Below are 26709 nucleotides of genomic sequence, written 5' to 3'. Positions count from 1 at the left end.
TCTCATTGTCAGTAAATCCCGAACTGAATTTACCTCCTCCCACCCCGCTGCCATCCTGCCCCTCCTGTAATGCCCATGTAGGAAGGGCACCACTATCCACCCCATTGCCCTCCTTCTTCATTCCTCATGTTTAATCAGTCACCACATCTTATAATTCCACCACCTTGAACGTTTCTCCATTCACCACTACCTTAGGTCAGATCTCATCGTTGCTTGTCTGCCTTTCCAACGGTACATCTGGTACTTGTCCATTCTCGTCCTTAATCTGGCCTCCCCACGGTTGCCATTTCTTGTATCTCTAAAGCATGTTGTAATCATCTCTGTAGGTTTCCTCTATTAGAACATGAGCTTGAGAAAAGGGATCACGTCTTAATTGTTTTTATATTCTGCCTTTATTCTCATACCTACCATAGCAGTTCTCAAATTGTGGTCCATAGCCTTCTGGGTATCCCCAAGAGCCTTTCAGAGTATCTGCAAGGTCAAAGCTCTTTATAATAATACTGCTATTTGCTTTTTCACTGCTGGAATTTGCCCTGATAGTGTAAAATCAGTAGTAAATAAAAACTTCTTGGGCCTTAGCACAAATCAAAGGCAATGACACCAAACTCCAGCAGTCATTATTCTTCACTGTCATGCACTTGCAATAGAAAAATAAAATTATCTATTTCAGTTAAGAATGTCCTTGATGAAATTGTGAATGTTAGATTTATTAAAGTTCAACCATTGAATACATGTATTTTTTTTTTTTTTAAGATTTTATTTATTTATTTGAGAGAGAGAGACTGAGAGACAGAGAGCATGAGAGGGAGGAGGATCAGAGGGAGAAGCAGACTCCCCGCCGAGCAGGGAGCCCGATGCGGGACTCGATCCCGGGACTCCAGGATCATGACCTGAGCCGAAGGCAGTCGCTTAACCAACTGAGCCACCCAGGCGCCCCGGAATACATGTATTTTTTAACTAGCAGATTTTTTCATGGAATAACATTTTGCTTGAAAGAATGACTGCCAAACTCTAGTCTTTCACATTTGGGTATTTGACATTTTCTTGAAAATGAAATCAACCTGTCCTTTTAAAGAAAACCATTGACAATATTTGTTGTCAGTGATAAAATTAAAGCTTTCCAGGGCGCCTGAGTGGCTCAGTTGGTGGATTTCGGCTCAGGTCATGATCTCAGGGACATAAGATTGAGCCCCATGTCAGGCTCCATGCCTGCTTAAGATTCTCCCTCTCCCTCTCCTTCTGACCCCTTCCCTCCCCACCCCTGACACTCTCTCCCTCTCTTTCTCCAAAAAAAAAAAAAAAAGCTCTCAAATAAAAATTAAGAATTTTAGAAAACATATCTACCACCGTAAACTTGACAACATACTAATTCTTGAGACTTTTCTGCAGAGGAAAATTTAGTAACAAAAGGATTTTATATAATAAAATGTGTCAACATTAGAATATTTGCATAATTCATTGAACAAGTATTTTCAAATGACCAATGCATGATGTTACAAAATCATGTGTGGGTAAAACATTCATTCAAAGTACAAATTAGACCAAAAGATTTTCATAGAATGTAAAATGTTAATTGATATACCTCCAGATTCTACATTGCCACTAACTTTTAAGATACACCACTTATAAAAAAAAAAAATACCTATAATTATCTGGAAAAGTTATTAAAATATTCCTGCTTTTTCCAACTATACATCTGGGTGAAGTTTATGTACTTCAACCCAAACAATGCACATGATTGAATACAGAAACACATATGAGAATTCAACTATCTTCCATCAAGCCAGGCATTAAAGGGATTTGCAAAAATCTAAAATAGTACCATGTATCTCACTTATTTTTTTTTTTTTGAGAGAGAACGAGCACAAGCAGGAGGAGGGAGGGGCAGAAGGAGAGGGAGAGAGAATCCTAAGCAGGCTCCATACCCAGTGTAGAACCCCATGGGGGGGGGCTCGATCTTTCCACCCTGAGATCATGACCTGAGCCAAAATGACGAGTCGGAGGCTTAACCAACTGAGCCACCCAGGTGCCCCACTCACTAATTTCTTTTATTTGAAAACATAACTATGTTCATTAAAATGCATTTTTTATGTTAACATGGGCTTGTTATTTTTAATAAACTAATATTTTTATTTCTCTACCTTAATTTGTATTACTGTAAATACGTATAGATATACACATTTTTTAAAAGTTCTGTAGGACTCTTAATAATTTATGAGATTGTGAATGAGTCCTGAGGCCAAAAAGTTTGAAAACTGCTAACCTAGAATATGAGTTGTGGGGCTTTCAATTTTTGTTCTGTGTGGAATCACATCGCATACCATCAGTATGACCTTCGTATGAAATAGTTTTAAAACAAGACGTTTGATTCATTAAAACTCCAAGGTAGGCCTCATTATTATATAGCCATAGCTTTTGTTATTTTAATATGAGTTTTCCAAAGTGATGTTTCAGAAGCACATCATAAAATGAAAAGGGAGATTCACCATGGATTCAAACCTACTATTATCTTATTAGTTGAGTATGGTAATTCATCTTTTTCCTATGCTGCCCATACTTTTCATGAGACCACTCTTAACGTTATTGAAATTAAATTTAATTTCTTACTGTGAAGTGAAATGCTGGGTGATAATCAAGCATTTGTGAACAAAACCAAAGTTTTTTTGTTTAAATATAAGGTTTAAATAATAAGATGCTTGACTGAAAATTAGCTAGGATAATTTTGTTGGAAAATGTTTTTCTTTTCTTTTTTTTTTAAGATTTTATTTATTTATTTGACACAGAGAGGAGGGGCGAGAGAGCAAGCACAAGCAGGGGGAGCAGCAGGCAGAGGGAGAAGCAGGCTCCCCTCTGAACAGGGAGCCCGATGGGGGGCTCAATCCCAGGACCCTGGGATCAGGACTGGAACCAAAGGCAGCCGCTTAACCGGCAGAGCCATCCAGGCACCCCAGAAAATGTTTTTCTTAAAAAAAAAAAAAAAAGAATGTTTTTCTTTCTGTAATCTTCCTCAGATATATCTGGGAGGGGGAGGAGGATTATATTAAGTGCAGTACAAATTGCAGGATTATATTAAGTACAGTACAAATTGCAGCCATTTCTCCAGAGAGCTCTTCTCCCTCTCAGCTTGGCCTTGAGCCTCTGCTCACTTTCCCGTAATTCCTCAATAAAATGCTGCTCTCTGACAGGAAAGGTGATTCTCTTTTTTTTTTTTTTTTTTTTAAAGATTTTATTTATTTATTTGAGACAGATAGAATGAGAGACAGAGAGCATGAGAGGGAGGAGGGTCAGAGGGAGAAGCAGACTCCCCGCTGAGCAGGGAGCCCGATGCGGGACTCGATCCCGGGACTCCAGGATCATGACCTGAGCCGAAGGCAGTCGCTTAACCAACTGAGCCACCCAGGCGCCCCAAAGGTGATTCTCTTAAAATCCCCAGAACCACACTTTGGACATACGACCTTACCTTTACAACTTTACTGAAGGATTGTAGATAACAAAGTAAAATTTTAAAACCCAAGAGAACTAAAACCATATGCTAAACATGACTGTTCCTAAAGTAAAAGGAAAAGAACAAAACTTTAAACATGTCATGGGGACTGGGAGTTAGTTCCCTTCATAGACACCGAACATTATCTGGTTTTCCTATAGAAAATTTACTTCTATGCTGCTCCTCACTGAAGGGGGTTTCTTTATTCTTTTTGAAGATTTATTTATGTATTTTAGAGCGAGAAAGAGAGCGAGAGCAGAGGGAGAAAGAATCTCAAGCAGGCTCCACACCCAGCGCAGAGCCTGACACAGGGCTTGAGCTCAGGACCCTGAGATCATGACCTGAGCCAAAATCAAGAGTTGGTCCCTTAACTGACTGGGCCACCCAGGCACCCCTAACGGGGTTTTCTTTAATCCCTAATGTAAAAAAAATCTCCATTTCAGAGAATTCTACTCCCTACCCACAGAAACTTATTTCACCCTAGGATCCACAGCCCACCCACACCCAAACCCCAATCTGCCCCTCCCCAAAAGGGCAGTTCACAGGACACAATTACACAAAACATTTCCCTAGGTCTGAGTTTTTCAGTAAGAGGCAGTTAAGCAAAACTGTCTGATTTGACACATCAAATTAAGATCCCTCAAGTTTCTACACCAGTGTGAAATGAAATGTACATCTTCATTTCTCCTGTAGTTTTGTGGTAACTTATTGGACCAAACACACACACCAAGGACAAATATTTTTCAGCTCTGGGACAATGCAAGGACAAATAAAGGAAGAGAAACATTTTCCTAAATGCAGCTAAATTCACACAGATTCCGTTGCTCTTAACAGAGATGGTACTATATGTGATTATGCAGAGAGAAGTGGTTTTCCCATTGTGCATCCTCAGAATTTCAGACCTTGCTAATTAGCGCATTTGAAATAATCGGATTATCTATTGCTGATGGATACTTTTCAGTGACACCAAAGATTTGGCGTAGCTTTGAGATTATATCTTTACAATAATAAGTCAGAGAAAATTATCACTATTTCCTCTTTGTTGTTTACACTTGGGTGTCATATGTAGAAACTGTTGCCTAACCCAAGGTCATGGAGATTTATGCCTATGTTCTCTTCTGTGATTTTTATAGTTTTACTTCATATGTAGGAGTTCAGTAGATTTTTAATTTTTGTATATGGTATGAAATAGGGCTTTAAACTCATTCTTTTGCATGTGGATATTTGCCCCAGCACCATTTATTGAAAAGACTGTCCTTTCCCCATTGATTTATCCGAACACCCTTGTCAAAAATCAATTGGACTGTATATGTTAGGGTTTAATTCTGGACTCTCAGTTCCATTCCATTCATCTATATGTCTATCCTTAGCTTTTGCTTCTCAGTAATATGCACACACATTCATAAATAAATGTATATTTATATAAACTTACAGCAATTTCTTTGAATGAGTGACTTCTAATTAACATGTCATAATTTCATATATTTGTGTGTGTGTATTTGTGTACTTATTTATACAAAGCTTGGGGGCTTGATAAAATAACTTTTAATGCTCTTTCAGCTCTGTTAGATAAAATATGACTCTAACAATTAATTTTATGTATGTTTTTAGGTTAACAGGATTCCATCTGCTGCCATCAGAAACAAGTACCAAATCTGTGTTCTCACTATATTTGACCACTGATTTTGCAGTTAGTGTTCATGGGTTTAAAGTTTATTGTGAAGGTAAGTGATGATAATGTAAAAGGACCATTGCCCAGTTTAATGTGGTCAAACCAAAATTCTCCAGGGTGGAAATGGAAGAAGAACCACAAGGAAGGAAGATACAGTTCATCGTCTTATTTCAAATCTTGTTCTAAGATTCACCTTCTTATTAATTATTAATATATAATAAAATGTTAGAATTAGTGGGCTTTAATGTTTTGTCATAGTGTGCCTAGACAGAGGAAAATCTTTCTTAGGAGAAGAGACTATGAAATCACTATAGACCTAGAGATTAACAAAAGGAAATGAAATGTGAGACTAACAGAAAACTAGGCCTGATTTGAGATTCGGGCCTCACAAACTCCACCTTATTCTTCTCTGTGCTCTACCTCTCAGCCAGGATCCTTACCCGTAGGAATATCATACCCGATTTCAACTCATCTCCCCAGGACTATATTACCAGAATGCATCACATCAGGTCTGATATCATCTTAAGAAACACACAACTATTACAGAAGGGGTGGTTACTTTCTAAAGCACATAATTCAAAATATGAGGGGGTTTTTTGGCTGAAACAACAGAATTTAATATTCTCACAGTTCTGGCTAGAATTCCCAGATCAAGGTGTTAGCTGATTGAGTTCCTGGCAAGAGCTCTCTTTCTGGCTTATAGATTACCTTCTCACTGTGTCCTCACATGGTTGAGAGAACTCATGTGTCTCTTCCTTTTCTTATAAGGGCACCAGCCCTGTTGGATTAGGACCCCTCCCTTATGACCTCAGTTTACCTTTATCAGCTTCTTACTGGCCCTCTTTCCAAATATAATCACATTGAGGTTTAAAGGCTTCAACATATTAATTTTTTCTTGAATCCTGTACCTTTGTAGTAAGTTTGAAGTTGGGAAATATGAGTTTTCCAACTTGGTTATTAATTTTCAGGTTTGTTTTGACTTTTCTGGGTCCCTCATTTTTATATGAATTTTAGGATCAGCTTATCAATTTCTACAAAAAGCCAGCTGTCTTTTTGATAGAGATTACATTGAATCTATGAATCAGTTTGGGGAGTATTGCCATCTTAACAACATTAAGTCTTAGAATCCATGAACATAGATGCCTTTCCATTTATTTAGGTCTTCTTTAATTTCTTTGAGTGATGTAAAGTACTCTGTTTTCAAGCCTTCCACTTCTTTTGTTAAATGTATTTATAAGTGTTTATTTTTTTTGATATTATACATAGTGTTATACATGGGATAATTTTCTTAATTGCATTTTCAGATTGTTCACTATAACTGTATAGAACTCATTTACTAGTTCTAATAGGTTTTTAATAGTTCATCAAGATTTTCTGTATATAAAATTATGTCATCTGCAAATGTAGTTTTATTTTTTCCTTTCCAGTATGATTTCTTTTATTCTTTTTCTTACCTAATTGCTATGGCTTGAAACTCCAACACAGTGTTGAATAGAAGTGGTAAGAACAGACATCCTTATCTTGTTCCTGAAACTAAGAGGAAAACATTCAGTGTTTCACCACTAAGTATGATACTAGCTGTGAGGTTTTTTGTAGATACCCTTTTTCAGATTGAGTTAGTTCCCTTCTAGTTTTAGTTTGCTGAGTGTTTTTATCTTGCAGGAGTATTGCATTTTTTTCAAATGCCTTTTCTGTGTCTGCTGAGATCATGTGGTTTTTGTCCTTATTAATATGTCATATTACATTGATTGATTATCATTTGTTGAACCAACCTTGCATTCCTGGAATAAATCCCACCTGGCCATGGTATATAATTCTGTTTGTATGTTGCTGGGTTTGGTTTACTTGTATTTTGATGAGGATCTCTGCATCTATATTCGTAAGGGATATTGATCTGCCCTTTCTTGGGATGTCTTTGTTTGGTTTTGTTATCAAGATAATACTGGCCTCGGGGCGCCTGGGTGGCTCAGTCATTAAGCGTCTGCCTTCGGCTCAGGTCATGATCCCAGGGTCCTGGGATTGAGCCCCACGTCCGGCTCCCTGCTCCACAGGAAGCCTGCTTCTCCTTCTCCTACTCCCCCTGCTTGTGTTCCCTCTCTCACTGTGTCTCTCTCTGTCAAATAAATAAATAAAATCTTTTAAAAAAAAAAAAAAGATAATACTGGCCTCATAGAGGATATTTGGATCTAATAATTTGGCCTGCTGTTTTTTGTTTTGATTGTTGTAGGCTGTCTATGCTGAGGATCAGCCTGAGGTTTAAAATTAATGTCTTTTCTGAGCCTTTTCCTAGGCATATATGCTCACTTTCTAAATTTCCTAGTATATGCAGTTGTTTGTTTTTAATGTCTGGCTCCCAAAAGAGGAAAAAGAGAAAAATGAAGGGAGGAGGGAAGTGTACCAGGCCTTTAAATCCCAGGGAAGTCACTTCAGCCAGAGGGGGAGGGGCTTGCAACGATTGGGGGAGGTGCAACAATGGCCACCCATTTTTTGTCTGCACCTCTCTGTTTAAAAGCAGCAAGCCGGGGTGCCTGGGTGGCTCAGTTGGTTCGGCATCTGACTCTTGGTTTCAGCTTGGGTCCTGATCTCAGGGTCATGAGATAGGGCCCCATGTCAGGCTCCAGGAGCCTGCTTAAGATTATTTCTCTCCCTCTCCCCCTCCCCTGCTCTCTCTCTTAAAAAAGAAAAAAAAAGCAGAAATCAGCAAGAAGAGCTCAGATATCTGATATTTGGAGGACAGGGTCCTTTTACTGCCCCCTGGCTCCTGCAGGTTTGGTGCAGGCTGCTCCAGGAGCATGTGTACAACTGCCAGTCAGGGCATTGGAATGGGGAATGGTAAATACATGGGTTACTTTATTTTATTTTTATTTTTATTTCAGTATAGTTAACATAGAATATTATATTAGTTAAGTACAACATAGTGATTCAACAATTCTATATATTATTCAGTGCTCATCAAGATAAGTATACTGTTAATCCCCTTCACCTATTTCACCCATGCCCCCACCCACCTCCCTTCTGGTAACCATCAGTTTGTTTTCTATAGTTAAGAGTCTGTTTTTGGGTTTGTCCCTTTTTTTCTCTTCAATTGTTTGGTTTCTTAAATTCCACATATGAGTAAAATCATTTGGTATTTGTCTTTCTCTGACAGACTTATTTCACTTAGCATTATACCCTCTAGATCCATCCTTGTTGTTTTAAATGGCAAGATTTCATTCTTTTTTATTGCTAAGTAAAATTCCATTATAGATAGAGAGATAGGTATAGAGATAAACACATACATATATACTACTTCATCTGTTCATCTAGTGATGGACACTTGTGCTGCTTCCATAATTTGGCTATTGTAAATAATGCTGCCCATAAACACAGGGGCGCATATATCCTTTCAAGTTAGTGTTTTTATATTTTTGGGGTAAAAACCCAGTAGTGCAATTACTGGATTGAATTACTGGATCATATGGTAATTCTATTTTCCAATTTTTTTAAGGAATCCTGTTTTCTACAGTGACTCTACCAGTTTGCGTTCCCATCAAAAGTTCATGAGGGTTCTTTTTTCTCCATATCCTTGCCAACAGTTGTTGTTTCTTGTGTTTTTTATTTTAGCCATTCTGACAGGTGTAAAGTGATATCTCATTGTGGTTTTGATTTGCGTTTCCCTGATGAATAGTGATGTTGAGCACCATTTCATGTGTCTGTTGGCTGTCTGTATGTCTTTGGAGAAATGTGTGTTCATGTCTTCTGCCCATTTTTTAATTGGATTGTTTGTTTTGCTGTTGAGTTGTATAAGTTCTTTATAGATTTTGAATACTAAACTTTTATTATTTTTTTTTAATCTTTTTTTTTTTTTTTTTAGATTTTTATTTATTTATTCATGAGAGACAGAGAGAGAGAGAGAGAAGCAGGCTCCCAAGGAGCAGGGAGCCCGATGCGGGACTCGATCCTAGGACCCTGGGATCATGACTTGAGCCGAAGGCAGACGCTTAACCATCTGAGCCACTCAGGCGCCCTAAACTTTTATTGAATATGTCATTTGCAAATATATTCTCCCATTCAGTAGGTTGTCTTTTAGTTTTGTTGATTATTTCCTTCACTGTGCAAAAACTTTTTTTTTTTTTAAAGATTTTTTTTATTTATTTGAGAGAGAGAATGAGATAGAGAGCATGAGAGGGGGGAGGGTCAGAGAGGCAGACTCCCTGCCGAGCAGGGAGCCCGACGTGGGACTCGATCCCGGGACTCCAGGATCATGACCTGAGCCGAAGGCAATCACTTAACCAACTGAGCCACCCAGGCGCCCTGTGCAAAAACTTTTTATTTTGATGTAGTTCCATTAGTTTATTTTTGCTTTCATTTCCCTTGCCTCAGGAGACATATCTCGAAAAATGTTGCTATGGCCAATGTCAGAGAAGTTACTGCCTGTGCTCTCAGATTTTTATGATTTCAAGTCTCGCATTTAGGTCTTTAAGCCATTTTGAGTTTATTTTTGTGTATGGTGTAAGAAAGTGGTCCAGTTTCATTCTTTTGCATCTCGCTGTCCAGTTTCCCAACACCATTTGTTGAAGAGACTGTCTTTTTCCCATTAGATATTGCCTCCTTTCTCAAAGGTTAATTGACCATATAATTATGGGTTTATATCTGGGCTTTCTATTCTGTTCTGATAATCTGTCTGTTTTTGTGCCACTACCATACTATTTTGATTACTACAGCTTTGTACTATATCTTGAAATCTGGGATTGGGACACCTCCAGTTTTGTTTATCTTTTTTGAGATTGTTTTGATTACTTGGGGTCTTTTATGGTTCTATACAAATCTTAGGTTTGTTCTAGTTCTGTGAAAAATGCTGTTGGTATTTTGATAGGGATTGAATTAAATCTGTAGATTGCTTTGGGTAATATGGACATTTTAACAATATTGCTTCTTCAAATCCATGATCATGGAATATCTTTCCATTTGTGTGATCTTCAGTTTCTTTCATCACTGTTTTACAGTTGGTCTTTTCACCTCCTTGGTTAATTTTATTCCTAGGTATTTTATTATTTTTGGTACAATTGTAAATGGGATCATTTTCTTTTGGGGGGATAGTTTTCTATTATATGTGCTGCCGAAGCGAGCACTGGGGGGATTGTTTTCTTAATTTCTCTTTCTACTGATTCATTATTAGTGTATAGGAATGCAAAGGATTTCTGTATGTTGATTTTGTGTCCTGCAACTTAATTCATTTATCAGTTCAAGTAGTTTTTTGGTGGAGTCTTTAGGATTTTCTATATAAAGTATCATGTCATCTGCAAATAGTGAAAGTTTTACTTCTTCCTTACCAATCTGGATGCCCTTTATTTCTTTTTCTTGTCTAATTGCTGTGGCTAGGACTTCCTAGTACTATGTTGAATAAAAGTGAGAGTGGACATCCTTGCCTTGTTTCTGATCTTAGGGGAAAAGCTCTCAGTTTTTCACCATTGAGTGTGATGTTAGCTATGGATTTTTCATATATGGCCTTTATTATGTGGAGGTATGTTTTCTCTAAACCTACTTTGGTAAAGGTTTTTATCATGAATGGATGTTGTACTTTGTCACATGCTTTTTCTGCATCTACTGAAATGATCATATGATTTTTATTCTTTCTCATTGATGTGACATATCACATTGATTGATTTAATACTCTGGTTTCTCTTCAGATCGTATAAATCTTTTGCCTTTTATATTGATTGATTTACAAATATTGAATCCCCCTCACATCCCAGGAATAAATCCCACTTGATAGTGGTGAATGTATTATCGGATTTGATTTGCTAGGGATTTTTGCATCTATATTCGTCAGAAATATTGGCCTATAGTTCTGGTTTTTTGAAGTGTCTTTATCTGGTTTTGGTATCAAGGTAATGCTGGCTTCAGTACATAGGTTAGTATTATTATAAATTTGGTTTGTGACTCTACTTTTTGTTTTCTATATGATTTAAGAGATTAATACACTTTTAAAAAATTAGTCTAAAAGCTAGTATTATTGTAAATTTGGTTTGTAACTCTACATTCTGTTTTCTAGATTAATGCTTTAAAAGAATTATTAGTTTATGTTTTGGGGCACATATTGTGTAAATATGTAATTTTGTGACATAACAACCAAAAGCGGCAGGGATAGAGCTCTAAAGGAGCAAAGTTTTTGCATGTTATTGAACTTAAGCTGGTATAAATGGAAATTAGAGTGTTACAACTTTAGCATGTTAAATGTAATCCCCATAGTAACCATGAAGAAAAAAATAGCTATGGAACATGAAAGTAAATAAAGGGAATTTAAACATTTCACTGCAAAAAAAAATCAGCTAAACACAAAAGAAGACTGTAAGGCAGGAAATAAGGGTCAGAAATGCTCTATAGCATATAGAAAACAAATAGCAAAATGATAGAAGTTAAATCTCCCATCAATGATTATTTTAACTGTAAATGAATAAGCCAGTCACAAAAACATAAATACTTTGTGATTCCACTTATATGAAGTACTTAGTGTAATCAGAATCATAAAGACAGAAAGAATGGTGGATGTCAGGGGCTAGGGGGGAGGGGGAATGGGGAATATTATTTAATGAGTTTCAGTTTTATAAGATGAAAGTCATGACGATGATAGTGATGATCACACAACATTGTTCAGCATATTTAACACCATTGCACTGTATATTTTTAAATGTTTGAGATAGTAAATTTTGCTATGTGTACTTGCCCAACATTTTTAGACTACAGTTGACCTTTGAATAACATGGGTTTGAACTGCATGGGTCTACTTACATTTGGATTTTTTTTATAAATACAGTATAATACTGAAAATGTATTTTCCTTATGATTTTCTTAATAACATTTTCTTTTCTCCTAGCTTACTTTATTGTAAGAATACAGTATATAATACATATACAAAATATGCATTAATCGACTATGTTATTGGTAAGGCTTCTGCTCAAAAGTAGGCTATTAGTAGTTAAGTTTTTGGGAAGTCAAAAAGTTATATACAGATTTTCAACTGCGGGTCTGCTGCACTTTATTACTATATTTCATAATGGAATATTAATGGATGGAATAGCTACCCAAATAAAACTATGAAGACCATATAGGAAAATGGGGAAATATGATAAAAATTTTAATATATATTAATAGTTGCTAATTATAAAAACATATGTGCTAAACACTGTTTTGATTTTTTTTGCATTTAATACGTTATATACAGTAAATTCTCATTATAGCACAACACCTTAGGAATTTTTTTTTATCAGAAGGGAAAAATCAAGGCACAGATTGACTTTCACAAGACCAAGTAGCTAATTAGGGGCAGAGGCAGGATGCAAAATTGTTGGTTCCAAAGCCCAGTATATTTACTGCACTGCTATTATATAAAACAAACTATGTGCGTATGGTTATAAACACCAAGGTAAAAGATAACTTGCAAACATTAAATTGGCTGTGTTAAGAGAATAGGATTATGTGACTTCTTTTTTACTCTTTTTGTAACAAATACTCATTGGGAAAAAGGTGGAAACTACAAATAAGCAAAAAATTAAATAAATAAAAGTTAAGTGTTATCTCAGTCCCCCCAGATTTAATCACTATTATGTTGTTTCCTGTTTAAAAACTTATTTTACTGTTGTTTCACCATGTTTTTAAATTAAAATATAATAAAATAGAGGTATAGTGCACATGATAATAATCCAAGGTACACTGTGGAAAATTCAGCTACGATTTCTTCACAGGGCATAATAGGCAGTCGTAAAGATTAACAGGGCTTAAAATGTTTAAATGTTAAATGGAACTCTATTAATAGCTGCTATTGATTAAGTATCTTCCATATACTAAACACTTTTCTTTTGGTGACTTATATAGAAAATTCAGCCTTCTCTCAGTTTTTCTAATTCTTCCTTTAACTCTACCAATAAGGAGGAATGCTAATATAAATGAAGGTAAGGTAAGGGTATTTACTGCATCATAGAACCCTTACAAATTTGTTTCTTTTCCACAACTTTGGCACTAGGACAGTCCTGCATCTGCCCTATGCCCTATGCCATCTGCCCTAAGCCTATGGTTAGGGTAGGGTAACTGTTAGAACAAAACACCCGAAAACCTCAGACCCTCACTAAGAGTTTATTTCTCACTTATTCAGCAGTGCAAAATAGCTATGCCTGGTTGAGGGGCTGTCTTCTGAATTGAGACTCAGGGAGCGAGACTCCCTAGTTTTGTGGGTCTACCACGCCCAGGACCTCCAGCCAGACAGGGAATGGAATGTCTATTTAGGAGCTAGGTCTGAAAGCAACTTACATCATTTCTGCCTACATTTCATTCAGAGAAGTCAATCACAGGAGCCCTATATAATCACAAGGGAAGCTTGGAAATGTAGTCTGGTAGGATGCCAAGAAGGAAAAGAGGATGGGGTTTGTTGTAGAGGTAGCAGTAGCAGTTACCACATACGCCCTAACCTGGCCTGGGGTGAGTGGATGGATTATGCTATGTTCTAGGCTTTAGGATGAACAATTTCCTTTTGCTGGTATTTAAATGTTTCTTTCTTTATCATCAGCATTGTGAAAATAAGGTTAGGGATTAAAAGATACTCACCTGTTTTGGTTATAATCCACTAAGATATATCAGTACAAACCAAACTAATTGGACTCCTTTTCTAGAATACCATATACAAAGAAAAAAATCAACTCTTTTTTTATGAGCTGCCAACAGGCATCTTATGTCACAGAGAAGAGCCTGAGAAAATGAAGCTAAAACATAGACTCTGAGACAGGAGAAATGCAAAGCATCCTGATTCTGCTCAGTTTCTGAATGTAGTTGTGAAACAAAAGCAGAAAGCCCTCATTCTTTAGGAAAAAAATATTAATATTAACTTCCTCTTTAAGAATGGAAATTAGCCTTTTATCAGTAAAATTTGTTAGCTAGATAGGAAGCCAAAGAAATGCATTTTTGTTTTGAAAACCTACTTTTCACAAGATAAAAATTTTCTTAGTGCAACTAAGTTACTAGTTTACTTTTCTGTTACACAAATGAAACCTTTAATTGATTTCATTGCTTCAAATGTTTGTGAAAAATTGTTTAGCTAAATTAGAAAAGCCACAATAATAATTGTGAAAATAAGATAAGGTTTTGAATTGTATCTGTTTATGTAAATTATTCAACAGTAAGCCTCCTAAGCTATTTTTAAAGATGCACTGTATTCACTGACTCTAGAAACTACAGTTTTAACTATTCTCTTTTCCTCCTACTACAGCAGAATTTTATTTATTTTTTTTTTAAAGATTTTATTTATTTGTTTGACAGAGAGAGAGAGAAAGTAAGAGAGGGAACACAAGCAGTTAGAGTGGGAGAGGGAGAAGCAGGCTTCCTGCTGAGCAGGGGGCCCGATGCGGGGCTAGATGCAGGGCTCGATCCCAGGACCCTGGGATCATGACCTGAGCCGAAGACAGATGCTTAATTGACTGAGCCACTCAGGCACCCCTAAGTAGAATTTTAATAAAATGATTTTAAACAGTTTTTGCCTCCAGAACCCAAACACAATGCAGTGTTTTCTTCCTCACAGTTAACAGAAAACTAGTTTTTCACCTGGGTCTTCTCTGGCTTCAGTTACATGAGCAGGGGTTTTTTTGTTTTTGTTTTTGTTTTTTTTAGCTTAACTAGATAAAGTTTCTATCTTTTGCAATGGAAAGAGTTTTGACAAAACAGTGTTTGCTTGATGTCTAGGAACCCTTATCCACTGTTGGTGGGAGTGCAAACTGGTGCAGCCACTGTGGAAAACAGCATGGAGTTTCCTCAAAAAGTTAAAAATGGAACTACCCTATGATCCAGTAATCACACCACTGAGTATTTACCCAGAAAATACAAAAACATTAATTCAAAGGGATACATGCACCCCTATGTTTATGGCAGTATTATTTACAGTAGCCAAATTATGGAAGCAGCCCAAGTGTCCACCAATAGATGAATGGATAAAGAAGATGTGGTATATATTAACTACTTTTTTGACTTTTGTTATTTTTCAACTTCAGTGGGTTTACTGACCTTGGCTCTGCTTTATGCTTAACAGCGCTATCCCATTCCTCATGGAGAAACAATAGGTATAGTACGTTCATTTCAGCTTCTAAGCTGGCATCTAAAATGAAATTGCTCTGCTTTCTAACTCCAATGCAAGGTACTAATGACGTTATTACCTATAAATCTTGGGTTGTATAAAGGCATTGTATAACAAAGAATTTTTAAATGGAATCATTACTTTTTAAAAATTATTAACATAATTACAAGGTAACAGAACGAGTATACAAAATAGTGTCTCTGATATTTTATTATGATAACATTTAAGTGGTAGCCATAAATTGTCATTATCTCTTAGGAATGCATGAAAAGACACATGACATGTAATTCTCTTGTATCCAGTGTCAATTATATAAGTACCTCATAAATTTTCAGTTTTTATTATGGGTACACTGTTCAAAATTTAATTGCACATGTAAAAAGTTTTAAAGCTGTTATTTTGTCCATAATTTCATATGCTCCTATCATAGTTAGTGCCCGAGTTAGTTGGTCTCCTAAAGCAGCAGTAGTTAGTGACAAGTTGTTACTTTCCATTTTCCACCTATCAAGTGCTTGGCGGACTCTCTCATTTAATGAAACAGTGCTGAAAATTTTAAAGATAATATTATTTTAATCACCAATTAAGAACATTTAAGTTACTTAAATATTATATACCTAAGTTTTCAAATCAATTTACCAGGTTGAAGTGAAGATTAAATTATTGGTGAAGATTGTTCGTATAAAATTAGCACAGAGCTTGGCAAATAGTGAATGTTAGCTCCATGCCAACCCTTGTTTCCTTGTAGAAAATCAATTCAATCAACATTCAGTTCTAAGAGAGATTTACTCAAGATCTCACAACAATAATTGTGGGTTATTTATCCTAAGGCAGTATATTACTGCTACAGTACTACGTGCTTTATAACTTGATCTCATGACAACTCTCTTAGGTAAGTATATCCATTTTACCAGTGGAGAAACTGAAGTACCTATAGGTTAAGGGACTTATCCAAGGTCACAAAACTAGTTGTAATTTAAAGCCAGACAGTCTGCCATGAGGGCCCTTACTCTTAACTACATTGTCCACATGGTTCTCAAATATCTAATAAACTAACGTCAGTTTTTTACAGCAAATTAGAATTCATGTTAATCTGATGTTTCAAAACCTTATAATATCAAAGTGATATAAATCAGAACATAAGAATAAGCTTATACCACATGTTGTTCTTCATACATACCTCTTTGCAGACATATCTGTTTCTGAGATGACCAGGTTTAATTTTTGACACAAAAATTTAAAACTTGTTTCAGTGATGTTATTGGCAACTATGTTGAAGATCTTCTCTAGGATTTTCTCTACATTTGAACATAAAAAAAATTTAAGTCCTTTCTTTTGAAAAACATACTCTATTTTGAGTTATTATTTTATCTGAGCCCCTTATTCTGTGCTCCTATCAAATGTCTATGTCAAGTAAAATTGAAAAGTAAGATGCAGACCTAATATACAAACTGAAATTTGAACCATTTGTTCTATTTCTTCCAAAATCTGAATAATCAACATGTAATGGCCGTTTAAAAGTGTATCATAAGCAACTACAAAATGATTTTCAAAAACTTTCTTAAATTCTTTGAGGATTTGAAATGAATTTAACTCTATCCTTTGATTCAAGCTTTTTAATGGGCTTCTTTATGTACCATCTTAAAAAAACCCAAGTTTACATCTACTATAAATATAGTGTATATGTATATATTTTATTTTCAAATCACTTTAATAGAGTGCTGGCTTAGATATAAGTAGAGAGTTTTTAGTTTTTTTCGTTTTTGTTTTTTTAAAAAGCTTCCAGCTAACTTGGACTAGATCTATTTTTTGTTATTGATTAAGGTACTTTGGGAATTTTTAAGAACTAGCAATCTCCCACCCCCCTGTAGTCATCTCAGCCCCTCAGGCTAGATTGTATGCTAATGATATAAATGAAAGTCCAATATCCTAAACAAAATTTTAAGGAAGGAACCCCATGTTTTTTGCTAATTGGAGAATAAATGTATCTCCCATGATGACTTCCTTCCCCTCTCTCTGTGTACCTGCAGTATGAAGGCCCCTTGGGTATAAAGAAAGGATATAAATGGCTAGGGTTCTCTCATTTTTGCCAACTTTGATCTGTTGCCACTTCTCTAAAGTCTCTTCCTGCTTTTTTTTTTTTAATTTTCTTTATTTGCCAGAGAGAGAGAAAGAGAGAGCACAAGCAGGGGGAACAACAGGTAGAGAGAGGAGAAGCAGGCTCCCCGCTGAGCAAGGAGCCCGACGTGGGACTCGATTCCAGACGCTTAACCATAAAGTCTCTTCCTGTTACCTAATAGTAATACTTTATGGATTCTTGGAAACTTCTAAAAACTTTATTTTATACAAGTAGGTATCACAGGAGTGCCTGGGTGGCTCAGTCAGTTAAGCGTCTTCCTTCAGCTCAGGTCATGATCCCAGCGTCCTGGGATCAAGCCCCACGTTGGGCTCCCCACTCAGTGAGAAGCCTGTTTCTCCCTCTCTCTGCTGCTCCCCCTGCTTGTACTCTCTCTCTATCAAATAAATAAATAAAATCTTAAAAAAAAAGAAGTAGTTACCATAAAATATTCCTTTTTAATGATAATGAGTAGAAACAACTTACATAGCAAGTTAGAAAAAACAGCTACTGTGACTTTTAATTTTATCTCTTAGGTTCCTTCCATCAGTGAGGCCCAAGTCTTAGAGAAATTTTTAACTGGTAGCCATGCATGGATGTATATTGTGACTTAAAGAGAACTGTACATTTTTAGTGACCATCTCACTAGATTATGAAATTATGCTGATATAAGCTCCTGATTACAGACAGGGAACATAATAGAATGATATAGAGGGATGGTTTTGTATATTTCCCCAAATCTGGATCCATACTTATTAAATTGACTTAATACTTTATAAGTACTCATTGAATTGGAGGACCAGACTCTGGATCCAGTCTAAGGATTGACAGTGAGAAGCAAAGTCAGAGTCCCGGGAAAAAGCTTAGTTGTTCAGAACTTAGCCCCAAGGCAAGAATTGGACAGTGAAATTTCCCTGCCAGAGGTTTGGAGAAACCAATCTCCATCTGATCCAGTGGAAGGATATTTAAAGAAAATGGACCTGTTATCTGAAACAATCAGGGACAACCAAAGGAATGCTTAGGGACGAAGAATGAAGACTACCCATGACTGCAGACAGGTGATCATAGTGGGCCAAAAGCTGATTGGCTTCATTGGAAAAGGTCTAAGTACTTTCTTCAAGGCCAGATGAGAGTTTTAGAACAACTACATGTGGTGATACAGATCAGAACCCATGAAGAAGTTTTTGTGTGGAATATCTAAGTCTGGGCACAACCATGATGAAAAACCTGTGGAAGGGTATTGAGGCCAATAGGTGGATAACAGGCTACTCCTCCACTTGGGTTTGCCTGTTTCCAATGGTTTAGTTTGTGTGGACCCAGATTAAATAATCTGAATTATCAAAATAAACTCCTAATCCTCAGAAAAGGGAAGATGATAAATATTTTAATGCCTCTGCCAGATTGAAAACTTCTATAAAGCATACTATCTTTTAATTTATAGATGATACTAGAAAATGACTTATAAGCTAGTAGGTCACCTTCTCATCACCTACCATCTCTTTGATCTACCCTCTGTAGATAGTGTGCAATAGTATACAATTGTTTTCCTTTGCAGATTTCCATTGGAGGTCTCAGCAAAGGGTTATCATCAAAATTTATCTCCTTCAGTGAAAAAAGGTTGTGGATACCATTAGGCAGAACTGTCAGATTATTTCCTAGTAGAAAAGAAGTTATAATTGAATTATACCTTTCTGTATAAAGAAAAATCTGAAGATAAATAACAACTACTTATGGGGCATTTACTGTGTCTCGCTGGCAACATACCAGATACACCAAATATAAATTCTTGTCATCGTTTCCTTGCTAGGAGTGAAAAGAAGGAAGTATAGAAACAGAGCTGTGGTTCTTTTCTCTCAGAGGATGGCAAAATGAGATAGGAAGCTGTTCTCTTATAGTACAGGAAATGACTTTGTGATGGTAATCTTTTAAATAAACTTTTTATTTAAAATAATTTCAGATGTACAGCAAGTTGCAGAAATTGTAGAGAATTCCTGTATATTCCTCATCCAGTTTTAGTTTCACCTGATGTTACCATCTCACATTATTGTATTACATTTGTCAAAACTAAGAAACATTGGCACATTACTATTAAATAAACTTAAGACAATTTTGGATTTCATTAGTTTTTTCTATCAGTATCCTTTTTCTGTTCTAGAATCCATTCCAGGATAACACACTGCATACAGTTACGTCTTCTTCGTTTCCTCTGGTCTGAGACAGTTGCTCAGTCTTTTCTTGTTTTTCATGATCTTGACAGTTGAGTAGTACTGATTAGGTATTTTTATAGAATATTCCTTAATTTGAGTTTATCTGATATATTTTCTCATAATTAGACTGGGGTTATGGGTTTCTGGAAAGAATACCACAGAGATGAAGAACTCTCATCACATCACAGCAGGGGTACCTGATACCCATATGGCTTAACTAGCAATGTTAAGCTTGATCCCTTGGCTAAAACAGTGTCTTGCCAGGTTTCTCTGATATAATGTTTTGATTTTTTCTTGTCCATACTCTATATTTTTTGGAACTGAGTTAAAAGGTCTAGTCCACCCTCAAGGAGTGGGGGTTAAACTCTACTTCCCTAAAGTGTAATGTTTTCAAGACACCTTAATCCAATATAAACTGACGGTAAAAAATAAAACTGTGGTGACTAACAAGGTAAGACTTTGTAATCATTTAGAGAGGAACTGACCTATAAGTTTGCCTTTCTATTATTTATACATTTATAGTTATATTATTTATAGTCATAAAGGAACCTGGTTCATTTCAGTGAAGAGTGGCATTCAGAAACCAAGATCAGGATACTAGTTTTTCTCATTGCTTCTGGGAGTGTGTACGTGTATATATATATATAGGTATGTATATATATATATATAAGGGGTTTTATAATGTACATTATAAGCTCATAATTATAAATATATATGTGTTAATGCATATGTATACACAACATATAGTATTTAGGGTCTGGCTTCTTTCATTCAGCATAATGCATTTGAGATTTATCGGTGTTTAATGACATATCAATAGTTTGTTCCTTTTTATTAATGAGAAATACTCCATTATATGGATGTACATACATCATCCATTCGCTAATTAAAGGACATTCTGAATGATTCCACTTTTTGGTGATTATGAATAAAACCACTCTATATATTTACACTCAGTTTTTTTATTGAATATACATTTACATTTCACTTGAAAGAAAGTGTAGTTGGAGTGTGATTGGTGGGTTGTATGGTAAATATACATATAACTTTATAAGAAATTATGAAACTGTTTTCCAGAGTGTGTATCATTTTGCATTCCTACCATCAATGTATCAGAGTTGAAGTTATAGCTCTTGGTATTGTCAGATTATAATTTTAGTTATTCTAAGAGAAAGATTTCATTGTAGCAGCTCTTTCTGCCCACAGGTCCTGTCCCCATGCTTTAATAAGGGCTCCTTTTTGCATGCACACATACAAAAAAATCTCATTGTAGATTTAATTTGCGTTTCTCTCATGACTAATGACTTGAGTATATTTCCTTGTGCTTATTTGCCATTCATATACATTCTTTGTAAAGTATCTGTTCAAAATTTATGACAATTTTTATTGAGGCAACTGTTTAATATTGACTTTTGAGAATGATTTTTTATGTATTCAGCAAATATTTTCTTCTGGTCTGTGGCTTTTCATTCTTTTAACAACACCTTTTGAAGGGCAGAGGTTTAATTTTGATGAAGTCCAATTAATTTTTTTGTGGATTGTGATTTTGGTGTTGTATCTAAGAAATCTTTGCCAAGGTTACAAATATTTTCTTCTATGTTTTTATCTAGCAGTTTTATAGTTTTAGCTTTTACATTTAGGTCTGTGATTCATTTTCAGTTGTTTTTTTATATGGTATGTGGTATGGATCAAAGTTTTTTTGTTTTTTTTTTTAATGTTGCAGTTTGTTTTGTTTTTTGGCTTGTGGCCATCTGGTTGCCCTAGCACCATTTGTTGAAAACACTACCTTCTTGGGATGCTTGGGTGGCTCAGTCCATTAAGCGTCTGCCTTCTGCTCAGGTCATGATCCCAGGATTCTGGGATTGAGCCCCGAGTTGGGTGCTGCACTCACAGAAAGCCTGCTTCTCCCTCTGCCTGCTGCTTGTGCATGCTCTCTCTCTCTCTGGCAAATAAATAAAATCTTTAAAAAAAAAAGAAAAGAAAAGAAAAGAAAAGAAAGTACTACCTTCTCCATTGAATTACATTCACATATTTGTCAAAAATCAATTGGCCATATATGCATGGGTCTGTTTCTACACTCTCTATTCCATTGATCTATGTCTGTCATTTTGCCAATTGTACACTGTCTTTACTACCATAGCCTTTCATAAGGCTTAAAAATCAGGTTGTATGTATCCTTCAACTTTGTTCTTTTTTCAAAATAATTTTAACTAGGGGCACCTGGGTGGCTCAGTCGTTAAGCGTCTGCCTTCGGCTCAGGTCATGATCCCAGGGTCCTGGGATCGAGCCACGCATCGGGCTCCCTGCTCAGTGGGAAGCCTGCTTCTCCCTCTCCAACTCCCTCTGCTTGTGTTCCCTCTCTCATTGTCTCATTGTGTCTCTCTCTGTCACAATAATTTTAGCTATTCTATTTCTTTTGCCTTTTATATAAATTTTAGAATTAGCTCATTGCTTTCTGAAATAAAAAACCTTGCTGGGATGTATATTGGAAATGAGTTGAATTTAAAAATAAGTTGGGGAAAAGTGACATATTAACAATATCAATTCTTCCAATTTATGAATACTATATTTCTCTCTATTTAGGTCTTGTTTGAGTCATTTTGTCTATGTTTGTAGTTTTCAGCATACAGACCTTACATATACTTTGTCAGATTTATACCTATTTTATGTTTTTGTGTGTGTGTTATTTTAAATGGTACTTTTAAAAGCATTCAATTTCCAGTCATTCATTACTAGTACACAGTTACTAGAAATACAACTGACTTTTGTATATTAACCTTTTATATGGCAGTCTTGCTAAACTCACTAATTCAAGAAGCTTTTTTTGTAGATTCTTTTTGATTTTCTACCTAGACAGTCTGTGTCTATAATCAGAGACCGTTTTTTTCCTTCTTCCTCTCCAATATGTTTACCTATAATTTCTTTCTCTCCTTTTTTTTTTTTGTTGTTGTTGCACTAGTTAGGACTTACAATATAATGTTGAAGGGGAGTGGCAAGAAAGAGCAGCCTTGTTTAATTCCTGATCACAATGGAAAATAGTTAAGTCCTTTACCACTGAGTATACTATTAGCTGTAGCTTTTTGCAGATGCTGTTTCTCAGATTGAGAAAGTTGCCTTCTATTCCTTGTTTTCTGAGAGGTTTTGCTCATTTGTTTTGTAAAATCATAGATGATACTGTATTTTGTCATGAGCTTTTGCATATTTACTATGACGTACATATGGCTTTTCTTTACTCTATTAATGTGGTGAATTACCTTGGTTAGTTTTTGAATGTTAACCTAACCTTGCATTTCTGGGATAAATCCCACATAAGATATTGGTCTGTAAGTTTCCTTTCTTATCATACTATCAAGGTAATGGTGACCTCCTAGAACAAGTGGAGAAGTGTTTTATCATCACTTTTATTCCTTCTTTAAATACTTGATAGAATTCACCAATGAAATTATCTGGGCCTGCTTTAACAAATTTGGGCTATCTGATAGCCCCAAGTGATGCCTCTTGTTACTCACCACCTTGTATCGTCCCTTCCCATATTATAACAAGATTGGTCTATGTGATCCATAGAATAGAGTAGAAGTGATGGTATGTCACTTCCAAGATTTGTTTTAGTAGCTTTGGATTTTTTTTATTAAAGATTTTATTTATTTGAGAGAGAGAGAGAGCGTGTGGGTTGGGGGCGGGTGGGAAGAACAGAGGGAGAGAGACAAGCAGACTCTGAGCTGAGCATAGAGCCTGACACCAGGCTCCATCTCATGACCCTCAGCCCAAAACCAAGAGTCAGATGCTTAACTGACTGAGCCACCCAGGCACCCCAGCTTTGTATTTTTTTAAAAAGACTTTTTAGGTTCACAGCAAATTGAGTGTACAGAAATTTCCCGTATACTCACTGCCCCCAGACATGCATAGCTTTATAAAGCAAAATAGTTTTGCTATTTTGGTGTAAAAGAACCCAACTGCTTCTGCTTGCTGCAGTCTGCCTAGTCTGCGGGGTGGGGAGGGGCTCTGATGAGCCTAGCACCTCCTGAGGCCTGGTGGTGGCCACTCAGGATTGGGGCCCAGTGTTGGCTTTGCCAGGTGAGCCACCAAGCTTCCTCCTTGTGGCTTCTAGAGCCAAGTCACAGATGATTGTGCCGCTGGAGGCCTGGGAAGCTTCCCAGCGTAGCCATGAATGGGAGAGTAGACTTCGCAAAAAAGAAGCTTGCCCACCAATGACCCAGGTCAGCCTTGGGGGAGACCCAGGTGGTGAGGGATGGTTTTCCCAGGATACTCTGCACTTCCGCAGGAGCTGTTACTGGAAGTGGAGCCCAGGCAGTGCCAGTAATAGTTGTGGGTGGCCACAAGTGAGCCGCTGGAGGGGATGGCTGCCATGCTGTCATTTGTGGGCTGGTGGAAACCTCGGCAGAGACCCCTCAAGGGCCTCAGGGCACTATCACAGGTAGCAGGGACAGGGACACTTATCACCAGATTAGGTTTTTAAAGACAGTGCTGATTCTGTCTTGGGCATATTTCTTGGACGTATTCTCTCTCCTACTCTCTGGTATCACTGGCTGTGGGGGAAACGAGTTGCCATGTTGTGAAAAGGCTCATATGGAACTAAAGCCTTCTGCCAGTAGCCACATAAAGAAGCTTTGAAGCCAATCTTCCAGCCTCAGTCAAGCCTGACTAAAGTCTCAGCTTGACAGGTTGGCTACAGTCCCATATAAGATACTGAGATAGGACAAGGCAGCTGAATTGCTACTGGGTCACTGACCATCAGAAACTGTGTGAAATAGATGTTTATTTAAGGAGATAAACTCTGTAGAAATTTGTGGTACAACAATAGATAACTAATATAACAACTAATGGCTAAAAGAAAGAAAGAAAGATATAGGAGCTGCCAACTGCAGGGAAGGAGTTTATATTTTTAGTCAAAACAACTTAAGTACCTGATGAAGCAACAACAACAAAAATCATCATTCTTTGGAGAGAAACAGAATGGAGTATAGGGTCCAGGAGCCATAAATAGAGAAAAAAGAAAATGTGGCTCACCCCTAAGAGAAAAAAATGACATTTAAGAATTTTAAAGCAGCTAATATAACTATGCCAAAGAATCTAAAGAAAGATATGCATCATAATCAATGAATAAAATAGGAAATCTTAGGGGAGATATATAAACTATAAAAGAGAAATAAATGGAAATTCTAGAACTGAAAAATACATTATCCATAATAAAAAATTAACTGGATGGATTTAACAGGAGAATAGAGATGGTAGGCAAGGCAGTGAAATTGAAGACATGATCGCTAAAGCTTTGTGTACACACACATGCGCACACACAAATTAGGGTTTTATTTTATTTTTTAAAAAAATTTTATTTATTTATTTATTTATTTATTAAAGATTTTATTTATTTACTTGACAGAGAGAGAGCGAGAGAGGAAACACAAGCAGGGGGAGTGGGAGAGGGAGAAACAGGCTTCCCGCTGAGCAGGGAGCATGATGTGGGCCTCAATCCCAGGACCCTGGGACAATGACCTGAGCCAAAGGCAGACACTTAACGACTGAGCCACCCAGGCGCCGCCCCCAAATTAGGGTTTTATAGGACAATATGAAAAGGTAATTGGAGTCTCACAAGGAGAAGAAAGAGAAAATGAGGTAGAAAAAAATATTTGGAAAATATAATGGTTGAAAAATTCCCAAATTTGATAAATTACATGACTATACAGACAAGATGGGGCACCTGGGTGGCTCAGTCAGTTAAGCGGCTGCCTTCAGCTGAGGTCATGATCCCAGGGTCCTCAGATCGGCCCGACATCGGGCTCCATACTCGGCAGGAAGCCTGCTTCTCCCTCTCCCACTCCCCCTACTCTCTCTCTCTCTCCCTCTCTCTCTCTCTCTCTCTCTCTCGCTGTCTCTCTCTCTCTGTCAAATAAATAAATAAAGCCTGCTTCTCCCTCTGCCTGCTCTGCCTGCTGCTCCCCCTGCTTGTGCTCTCTCTGACAAATAAATAAATAAAATCTTTAAAAAAAAAAAAAAAAGCAAAGAGAAAAAAGAGAAAAAGAGAGGCAAAACAAGAAACAAACTGATGGTTACCAGAAGGGAGGTGGATGGGGAATGGGTTAAATAGGTGATAGGGGGCGCCTGGGTGGCTCAGTCGGTTAAGCGACTGCCTTCGGCTCAGGTCATGATCCTGGAGTCCCGGGATCGAGTCCCGCATCGGGCTCCCTGCTCGGCAGGGAGTCTGCTTCTCCCTCTGACCCTCCTCCCTCTCATGCTCTATTTCATTCTCTCTGTCTCAAATAAATAAATAAAATAAAATCTTTAAAAAAATCAAAATAAAATAAATAAATAAATAAATAAATAAATAGGTGATGGGGACGAAGGAGTGCACTTGTGGTGAGCACTGGGTGATGTATAAAAGTATTGAATCACTATGTTGTACACGTGAAACTAATATTACACTGTATGTTAACTAACTGGAATTTAAAGAAAAACTTAAAAAAAAAAAACACTACAAGACTAGCATAGGTTTGACATACAGACCAATGGAATAGAATTGAGAGTCCAGAAATAAATCCATATATTATGGCCAATTAATTTTTGACAAGGGTGCTCAGACCATGCAAAGGGGAAGAATAATGTTTTCAAAAAATGATGCTAGAATAACTAGAGATCTGCATGCAAAAGAATGAATGTGGATCCCTACCTCACAGCATATACAAAGATTAACTCAAAATGAATCAACAACTTAAACATGAGATAAAATTTTTAAAACTCCTAAAACATGGGGGGGAAGTCCTTGGATTTTGATAATGGATTAGTAGTTATGACACCAAAAACACAAGCAACAAAAGAAAAAATAGCTAATTGGACTTACCAAAATTTAAAACTTTTATGTATCAAAGGACATTATCAAGAAGAAAAAACAACCTATAGAATGGGAGTAAATAACTGTAAAACATATATCTAATAAGGGTCTAGTATTCAGAATATATAAAGAACTCTTTCAACTCAATAACAAAACAACACAATTAAAGCCCAATTTAAAAATGGGCAAAGGACAGGCACCTGGGTGGCTCAGCTGTTAAGTGTCTGACTCTTGGTTTCAGCTCAGGTCATGATCTCACGGTCCTGAGATTGGGCCTTGTGTCAGGCTCA

At 36.6% G+C, this 26709-nt stretch overlaps 2 protein-coding genes across 10 annotated transcripts in view; one reads left to right on the top strand and one right to left on the bottom strand.

Annotated features, from left to right (window-relative positions):
* The window catches only part of LOC123835587 (CUB and sushi domain-containing protein 1-like), a 94386-nt gene that overhangs the window by 804 nt on the left and 66873 nt on the right, over nt 1-26709 (top strand). For all 6 annotated transcript variants that reach the window (XR_010406541.1, XR_010406539.1, XR_006788781.3 and 3 more), the window contains exon 2: nt 5096-5208. Coding sequence is in view for 2 of the 6 variants with exons in the window: in XM_064575296.1 (XP_064431366.1) it covers nt 5096-5208 (113 nt within the window). In the remaining 4 variants the exon portion in view is untranslated. The remainder of the gene's footprint in view (nt 1-5095; nt 5209-26709) is intronic.
* LRRD1 (leucine rich repeats and death domain containing 1) overlaps nt 15421-26709 on the bottom strand; it is a 45544-nt gene continuing 34255 nt past the window's right edge. For 3 of the 4 annotated variants that reach the window (XM_064575292.1, XM_064575294.1, XM_064575293.1), the window contains exons 4-5: nt 16430-16547; nt 15421-15795 (exon numbers count right to left, since the gene is read on the bottom strand). In XM_064575292.1, the coding sequence (XP_064431362.1) occupies nt 15609-15795; nt 16430-16547 (305 nt within the window). In that variant the 3' untranslated portion in view covers nt 15421-15608. Of the gene's footprint in view, nt 15796-16429; nt 16548-18858; nt 19021-26709 lie in introns of all 4 variants that reach the window. The other variant, XM_045864731.2, reaches the window with a different exon arrangement.

This window comes from Mirounga angustirostris, unplaced genomic scaffold (genome assembly GCF_029215605.1).
Source record: "Mirounga angustirostris isolate CCGP_5_RB_7025 unplaced genomic scaffold, mMirAng1.0.hap1 SCAF_12, whole genome shotgun sequence".
Classification (NCBI taxonomy): Eukaryota; Metazoa; Chordata; class Mammalia; order Carnivora; family Phocidae; genus Mirounga; species Mirounga angustirostris.
The sequence above is the reverse complement of the archived record's forward strand: the minus strand, read 5'-3'. Positions and strand labels throughout refer to the sequence as shown.